Below are 9,417 nucleotides of genomic sequence, written 5' to 3' on the forward strand. Positions count from 1 at the left end.
ATTTGTTTGCTCGAAATTATAGTAAAGGTGTGTCTCAGTTGAACTTTTCCTTAATAAATGCACTTTGACAGTCAAATCAGCTACATTTTGCTGCGCCACCCAGGCGAAATGCAAATGACTTGACATTTGCCCCAGGAGTTCTGGAGCAAGATGAAGCTGGCTTGTACGGCAAGCTAAGTGCACTTGGCTTTCCATATTAGTTGAGGGCCCTCTAGTGGCTGAAAATGGTAGTGTTCAATATTTTCCATGTCAGAATGAATGAAATCATCATATCTCAGCCAAAAATTGGGTTATAAATATGGGGGGGGGGGAACATATAAGTAGCTTTGCTGTATTAAGTCGCATGGCATGCTAATATATGCAAAAAGCTGCGACTTATACAATAAAAAATACGGTACTTTTAATTGACTAAAATGCTCAATATGTACAAGAAATGTGGAAAACAGATTATCCACATTCCTAAGCCGAGGCAGGAACTGGGGTGTTACTCCTGTGATGTGTATGATGAATGTAGCAAATTTAATCAATAAAATAACATGTAAACCAGCTTCCACATACCTTGGACAATGTGGCTCGCACATGCTCAGTTTCTGCATGGGCCTGAAGAACCTCCTGTCTCAGTTCTGTCATCTTCACCTCAATTTTGTCCCTCTCAGCGTGAGCAGTCTTCAGCAAATTCTGCAGCTCTGTGTTGTCACTGGCACTTTGCATGGCCTTCAGCTCGCCCACTTTTTGTTTCTCAATATCCACCTGTGCCTTCAGCCTACTGGTTTCCAGTCTGAGACAGTCTGCTGCTGTTCGATGCTCCTCTGCAGCTTGGAATGCCTGACCTCTGCTTTCCACCTCCTTGTCCAGCTGGGCCTGCAATCTGTCCATTTCCTCTTTGAGGCAGCGCACCTGACCCTGGGCCTCCTGGTGTTCTTCCTCTAGAGCCCGCAGGCTGCCTGTCAACTGCTGCTGGATGTCCACCAGTTTTTCACGTTCAAACCGCGAGCTCTCCACCAACTCTGCATACTTCTCTTCCAGCTCTGCCAGGCGAGGCCCTTGGCTACCTAGTTCTTGCTGCCTCTGGGCCTGAGCCTGATTTTGCTCCTGAAGTCTGACAGCAAGTGTTTCATTCTTCTGACCCAACACTTCCAGATGCTCTCTCTGCTGCTGAAGTGAGGTCTGCAGGAGGCGCTTTTCCTCAGCTAGACGCTCGTTTTCTGCCGTTAGCTCTTGCACCACCTGCTGCTGGTCAGCCAGCTCCTGCAGTGTTGCCTGCAGTTCCTCTGCTGTGCTGTGATGGTTCTCCTCCATCTTGTGAATCTGCTCAGTTAGTCTTTGCACTGACACATCCTGACTCAAAGCACTGTTCACTTCTGCTGCCACAGCTTCCCCACTAACACAGCTACTTCTTGATTCTGAGCGTGACGAGATCTTCTCAAACACTGAGGAGTCTGGAGATGGGGACTCCTTTGTGGTGTCAGAGCTGAAGGAAACTGAGGGTTTGAGTGGGCTGGCAGTGGAGTGGAGACCATTCTGTTGGGTGGGTGAGCAGTCTAAGGACATACCATTCACAAGAGTAATAGAAGAAGAGCTTTTGTTTTTGTCAGAAAGAGGAGAAGCATCCAAGCAGAGCAACCTTTTTTTCAGTGACTGGTTCTCTTCCCTCAGGTTGGCCAACTCTCTCTGAAACTTCCCATTCTTCTCTCTAAGCTCTCCGACCAGTACCAGGGCCTCAGCCACCTGTTCCTGCTCACAATCAGCTGCATGCTCTGGGTGTGAAAATGAGATGGGTGAGGGTAAAGAAGAAGCTGTGTAGGTTTTATTTTTGCAGTGCTGAAGCTCCATCTTTAGATTATTGATCTCTAAGTCTTTAGCTTTGGCCTCAGACATCAGCTCTTTCACCTGGTTCTCCAAATGACCTTTTTCCTGGCCCTCAGCATCTGTACGAGACTTGGTTGAATTACGTGTCTGCTTTGCTAGAGTGGAGAGGCTCGAGGTGCTGGCACTGGAAACCATTCTTTTAGTGGATGAGCTTCTCAGTTGATCTCTAAGAGAAACCCGATCTCTCGTCATGGCTGAAGGAATTTCTCTTGGAGCTGGGATTCCAGACTTTTTGGCTGCTTGCACACCTGCAGCATAAAAAAAAAAAAGAAGATGACAAATGAAGCAATGTTAAGTTGACTTAATGGTAAACACTCAGTAATTTATATAAAAAGCAGTTCTTAGAGCTGTCCAACAATGGTTCTTGGGAGGTTAATTATGGCCCTATGATTTCCCAATGCGAAGAATAAATAGCAGAATTAGACAACAACATCTATTAAAAATGCAAATTGTTTTGGAATTTCTTAATATGACTAGAGCTGGCAAAAGAAGTGACAAAAGGAATTTTTCTACATCAAGTTATTAATATTTTGGAATTCTCCATCTCAAAGGATTCAAAGTTAAAGTTTGTTCAAATTTGACAATTTATTACCTGGTCTAGAAACAAGCTACCAGTAGTTTTGTTTATGAGGTTTCAGCTTTAATACCATGTTTTTTTTATTGGTCTAGATCAGGTGTGTCCAGTCATGGTCCTTGAAGGCCACTATCCTGCATGTTTTAGATGTTTCTCTGTTCCAGCACACCTGATTAAAATCAATGGGTGATTAAGAGGCTTCTGTAAAACATGAAAAGGTAATTCAACTATTGAATTACACGTGTTGGAGCACAGAAAAAAGTAAAACATGCAGGATAGTGGCCCTCAAGAAATCAGGATTGGATACCCCTTGTCTAGAATGTGCAACAGTTTGCCCCTGCAACTTTGTTCTGCTGACTCTGTTGAGGTTTTTAAAAAGCAACTGAAAACACTTTTATTCTCCCAGGCTTTTATGTCATGATTTTATTGTGCTTCTTGAAGTTCTTATGCTTGTTTTATTCTTTGTATAGTTTAGCGTTGATTTTTATTGTACAGCGCTTTGTGATTTTATGTCTGTGATAAGCGCTCTATAAATAAACTTTACTTACTTACTTACTAGAATGATGTTACAGTAGTCCATTTATTGCGGAGGATCCGTACCCTGAACCCCCTTGATAAGTGAAAAACCGTGAAGTAGGAATAGTAGTACAAGTAGTAAGTAGTAGTTTATTTTAGTATTTATATATTAAGGTGTTTTAAACTCTTCCCACACTCTTGCAATATTCTAAACAATGTTTCTAAACACTCTAAAAGAGCACAGAATGTCATGATTTCAGCTCTCTGCCTCCGGCTGCATTCTCGGCCACACCCACTTCTCCGCTCTGCACGGAGAACAGCTGATCAGCTGCAGGAGGAAGTTTCTCCTACAGCTGTGGGCTGCACACAGGTGCTAAATAATTTTAAATAATTTATTTTAAATAAAAAATCCATGCCGATTGTGCAGCTCATTAATCAGTCAACCAATTATGTGTCATGTCCAATCTTACTTTGAAAAAGCGCGATAGAGCGAGTCCTGAAAAAAGAACTGCGAAGTAGCGAGGGACTACTGTATCAGGATTTCCAGGCACAAAATTAACAATAAACCAACATGATGAAGGGATTTCTCAGAGCTACGAAAGCCAGCAGAGAAAAATGGTCAATGTCAACATCAATTCTGAGTTAAATTAAAATGATTAATTTTAAAGACATTTCCGTTAGAAAATCTCAGTAAATGCTATTTTAGATGCCAGGATTGCTAGAGGGTGTATTTATAGACCATTTTTTACACAAATCTCAATTACAGCTAAAATGTAATATTTCACATTTCTGCACTGCAGTCTACGCTCATGCAGACTCATTTTACCAGCACAGGTCACCTGTGTGAATGTGATCTAGATTAAAGTAATCATGTCCTTATTTGTTGAAATCTGAATGTTTTTTTTAATTAATGATTTGCTAAAATGTGGTTACATTAAAAAACATGGAAGTCAGAAAAATAAATAAAAAGTAGTATTTCTTGGTGGAAAGCATATCTGTCACCTAGTTCAAAGTTTTAAACAAAGATCATCTTTCTATATTAAAACAACAATTTTTGGGGGGCAATTTTGATCAAATTAAAAAAACAGTCTTGTACAAAATTGTGAGTTCCTGCACAATATGTTAGTGATCGCTGTTGAAAATGATTGTCAGCTACTTTCACAGTGAAACTTTACTGAATATCTGTCAAATTCACAGAGTACTGTAGTATTCATTTTTGTGGTTTATAATGTCACATAGCTGTAGCAAACATATTGAATTTGTTTGACTCCAAAAGTTAATCAGTGCTAGATGTATTTTATCAAAATCTGTCCTTTAGTTCATGAGATATTTTGACGAGACAGAAAACACACACACAAACCCCTCAAGAGGCAATTGCAGAATATTTTAGGGCTGCAGGCAATAATGAAAAAATAGAATTTAGATAAACTTATTACATCATATAACTAATTTCTTAAGGCTCTAGTTTATAGAATCTACATTTAAAAGTGTGTCATGGTCATGCTTTATTATTTAGCGCTGTGGTCACTGTAGTCCATTCACATGTTGTTCTGTGTTCAGACAACAGCACATCTGCCTGTGTGTTACCGTCTGTGTCCATCCATGGCTGCAACAGAGCTTAATGTTGGCATTTCAAAAAGGCATCAGTGTGGGCTGCTATAGTATGAATCTTTTCCAGACCCCTCTAAAATATGAAGTCTTTACTGATGCCTGGTATGAGCTGGGTGCTGCCTGAAAATGTAGCATTGTTTGTTTTCAGATCATCAGCAAACAGCAGTGCAGACACAAGCGAGTTGCTTGTTTCAAAGGATGACAAAGGGCCCTGTGCACGTGGAGCATTCAGGCACAAAGCAGCTTTTAGCAGTGCACAGACAAAAACAGCACTGTGTCACTCACATGTGAACATCATCATCTAACTTCCAAAGCAACAGTCAAACAGACAGCCTGCTTCAGGAGACAGAAGTCCATCTTCCTGACCAGCAAGCACAAACAGCAAATACACAACCCACAAACAAATGGCCCAGTTTGGAATAAGAAAAATTTAAAACACTGGAGCTCTCTGCCATTGACAGCCACTTTATTGAGTAAGCTAGTAAATCTAGCAGGAGCTGCCAACACTGACACAATTTCTGGCAAACAAAGCTGCTCAACCTTCCTATGAGGGGCTTGAAGTAAATACATTTTACATCTGTGTTTTTAGGAATTTATTTTAGTTTAAAAAAAAAATCAATCAGACATAAAATATATATCAGGGATGGACAAAGTTGGATGAGCTCTGAACCCAGAGGGTGTTTGCCACTTTACAGCTCAGCACTTCCCAAAGATCCAAAGAGCAGCATTAAACATCCAGTCACTTTTGTCTGTAATTCACTGGGGGAAACCCATGACTGACAGAATGAGGCCAGAATGCACTACAGAACGATGTAGTCTCTGAAGATGTTTAGGCTATATGAGAACAGTGTTATGAAGGAGTCTCTACCGTGCATCACTGTAGGAAGAAAAAAAAAAAACTCCAAACATAGCTAAACAACCCATGTTGATTTTATGGACATTTAAAATGGGTGATAGTAATAAAAAAGCGAACAGATCCTCTATTGACAAACTACCAGTTATAATCTATTCCTTACACAAAGTGTGATTCAAAGGATTTTATTGAATAAAAGACCAAAGTCACACATTACATCGCTCACCTTTATAAAATGTGACGTCACCACAGCTGTTGTACACACACAGAGAAATGTTACCAGACTACATGGAAAGATTCAGCACAAACAGGATGGAAGGAGCCTACAGAGCAATGAACATCAAGATTAGGACACCACCATCACCTAACAAAAATGTGTTGTCTATGGGGCAGCTGTGGCTGAGTGGTTAGAGCAGTTGTCCTCCAGTGGGACAGTTGGGGGTTCAATTCCACCAACAGTCATATGTTGAAGTGTCCCTGGGCAAGACACTGAACCCCTCATTGCCTCTGATGTGTGTCCCATCGGTGTATGAAGGTGATAAAGCTCTGATTATTCTTTGTATTTGTCACGTCTAGACTGGACTATTGCAATGGTTTATTATCTGAGTGTCCAAATACTTCTTTAAAACGTCTTCAGTTGATCCAAAATGCTGCTGCCAGAATCTTAACTGGAGTTAATGGGAGAGATCATATCTCTCCAGTTTTAGCTTCACTCCTTTGGCTCCCTGTCAAATCCAGAATAGAATTCAAAATCTTACTTCTAACCTACAAAGCTCTCAACAACCTAGCTCCATCTTATATTACAGATCTTATTGTTCCATATTTTCATAACAGAGCATTTCGCTCTCAGGCTGCAGGTTATCTTGCGGTCCCTAGAGTTTCCAAAAGCAGAACGGGAGGAAGATCTTTCAGTTATCAGGCTCCTCTCTTGTGGAACCAACTTCCAGTTTCTGTCTGTGAGGCTGACACATTATCCAGTTTTAAGACTGGGCTGAAGACTTTCCTTTTTGATAAATCCTATAGTTAGGGTTGGCTTGTTATGTTGCTATAAGCTTAGCCTGTTGGAGGACAAATTGACCTAATTTCCTTAAATGAATCGTTAAAATTGAATAGTTTTCATTTGATACCATTTCTATATTAACATGTGATTCTGGACCTGCCATTGTGTATCCGTTCCTCTCAAACTCAGCCAGTCGAAGCAGATGGCTGCTTGTTCTGAGCCTGGTTCTACTAAATGTTTCTTCCTCACGAGGGAGATTTTTCTTTCCACTGTCGCCTTCATGTTTGCTCAAGATGAGAGTTCTGTGATGGAGTTACTGTAAATTCAATGCAATCTGCTCCTCAGATAAAGTCTTAAATTATTATTTTTATATGAATATTTCTGTTCAATGCCCTGAGATGACTTCTGTTGTGACTTGGCGCTATATAAATAAACTAAATTGAACTGAATAGTAGACTGTTGTATGAATGGGTAAATGAGGGCACAGATTGTGTTGCAAAGTGCTTTGAGTATCTTGGTTAGATAGAAAAGCACTATATAAGTACAGTCCGTTAACTATTTACCTTTTTTTTTCACTTATTAATCATATTTAAATTAACTTTGGCTTGAGCACACAAAAAAGAAATAACTGTGCCACAGTTGCCAACTGTGACAGTTTACCTATAGATCTCCAAGAGAAACAAGAATTTTACTGCATCAGTTCTGCTGCTTTCTCAAAATAATTTATCATAGCAAAATCTCCACAGCTTAATCAAACAAGATTATATATATACATATATACAAATATATACATATATATACACAAACATATATATACACATAAATATACACACACACATATATACAGGTCCTTCTCAAAAAATTAGCATATTGTGATAAAGGTCATTATTTTCCATAATGTAATGATAAAAAAGAAACTTTCATATATTTCAGATTCATTGCACACCAACTGAAATATTTCAGGTCTTTAATTGTTTTAATACTGATGATTATGGCATACAGCTCATGAAAACGCAAAATGCCTGTCTCAAAAAATTAGCATATCATGAAAAGGTTCTCTAAACAAGCTATTAACCTAACCATCTGAATCAACGACGTAACTCTAAACACTGCAAAAGATTCCTGAGGCTTTTAAAAACTCCCAGCCTTGTTCATTACTCAAAACCGCAATCATGGGTAAGACTGCCGACCTGACTGCTGTCCAGAAGGCCATCATTGACACCCTCAAGCAAGAGGGTAAGGCACAGAAAGAAATTACTGAACGAATAGGCTGTTCCCAGAGTGCTGTATCAAGGCACCTCAGTGGGAAGTCTGTGGGAAGGGAAAAGTGTGGCAGAACATGCTGCACAACGAGAAGAGGTGACCGGACCCTGAGGAGGATTGTGGAGAAGGGCCGATTCCAGACCTTGGAGGACCTGTGGAAGCAGTGGACTGAGTCTGGAGTAGAAACATCCAGAGCCACTGTGCACAGGCGTGTGCAGGAAATGGGCTACAGGTGCCGCATTCCCCAGGTCAAGCTACTTTTGAACCAGAAACAGTGGCAGAAGCATCTTGCCTGGGACTGCTGCTGAGTGGTCCAAAGTTATGTTCTCTGATTACAGTAAATTTTGCATTTCCTTGGGAAATCAAGGTCCCAGAGTCTGGAGGAAGAGAGGAGACACAGAATTCACATTGCTTGAGGTCCAGTGTCAAGTTTCCACAGTCACTGGGGTATCATGTCATCTGCTGGTGTTGGTCCGCTGTGTTTTATCAAGCGCAGGGTCAATGCAGCTAGATATCAGGAGATTTTGTAACACTTCATGCTTCCATCTGCTGAAAAGCTTTATGGAGATGAAGATTTCATTTTTCAGCACCACCTGGCACCTGCTCACAGTGCCAAAACCACTGGTAAATGGTTTACTGACCATGGTACTACTGTGCTCAATTGGCCTGCCAGCTCTCCTGACCTGAACCCCATAGAGAACCTGTGGGATATTGTGAAGAGAAAGTTGAGAGATGCAAGACCCAACACTCTGGATGAGCTTAAGGCCGCTATCGAAGCATCCTGGGCCTCCAAAACACCTCAGCAGTGCCACAGGCTGATTGCCTCCATGCCACGCCGCACTGAAGCAGTCATTCATGCAAAAGGATTCCCCACCAAGTATTGAGTGCATAACTGAACATGATTATTTGAAGGTTGGCGTTTTTTGTATTAAAAACACTTGTCTTTCATTGGTGGGACGAAATATGCTAATTTTTTGGGACAGGCATTTTGGGTTTTCATGAGCTGTATGCCATAATCATCAGTATTAAAACAATTAAAGACCTGAAATATTTCAGTTGGTGTGCAATGAATCTGAAATATTTGAAAGTTTCATTTTTATCATTACATTATGGAAAATAATGAATGTAGTAGTCACGTAGGTACGTGCCACTAGTTGTAGTATGACAATATATGAGATATATGCATACAATATTCACGAGTTCCTCATCTTTCTGACTGTGTAAGGTCGTGCATTGAATTTAACAGAAATGTAACGAGAGACGTTATTTATCTTTGACCCATCAAATCAATGCGGTCATTTATTTTCAGAATCAAAGTTTAACATCAAACATTTACATTGATTTGGCAAAATATGAAAATAATAACAGACAAGTTTCACAGAAAATGAGCATCGATCACTCGGCGGTGATCAAGGACTTTGCTTCAGATATTCCTAAGATATCTGTACTGATTTTATGAGAAAGAGGAGAGTTTTAAGATGAAATGGAGATTTATCTTACAGAGAAATATGTGAGGGAATTAATCTGTTTGACCAGAAATTGCACGCTCCATCAGATATCAGCTTGCCCACGGTACACTTGGTCGAAAATAGAACCATCTACCTTGATGATGAAATCAGCGTCGGCGTAGGTTCCTTTCGGACTCTTTTCAGCGTCTCCGTGAGAACTACCAAACCCTCAGAGAGTCGTACGTGGTTTTCAAACAGAAATTATAATCCCAAAACGTCTCTG

The 9,417-nt window shown here is 40.4% G+C and overlaps 1 protein-coding gene across 1 annotated transcript in view; it reads right to left on the reverse strand.

The window, feature by feature from the left end:
* The window catches only part of specc1 (sperm antigen with calponin homology and coiled-coil domains 1), a 314,251-nt gene that overhangs the window by 237,725 nt on the left and 67,109 nt on the right, over positions 1-9,417 (reverse strand). Inside the window, exon 4 of the mRNA XM_037687657.1 lies at positions 559-2,117. Within this exon, the coding sequence (XP_037543585.1) occupies positions 559-2,117 (1,559 nt within the window). The remainder of the gene's footprint in view (positions 1-558; positions 2,118-9,417) is intronic.

The sequence above is a fragment of the Nematolebias whitei genome, chromosome 14 (genome assembly GCF_014905685.2).
Source record: "Nematolebias whitei isolate Nwh7 chromosome 14, NemWhi1, whole genome shotgun sequence".
Lineage (NCBI taxonomy): Eukaryota > Metazoa > Chordata > Actinopteri > Cyprinodontiformes > Rivulidae > Nematolebias > Nematolebias whitei.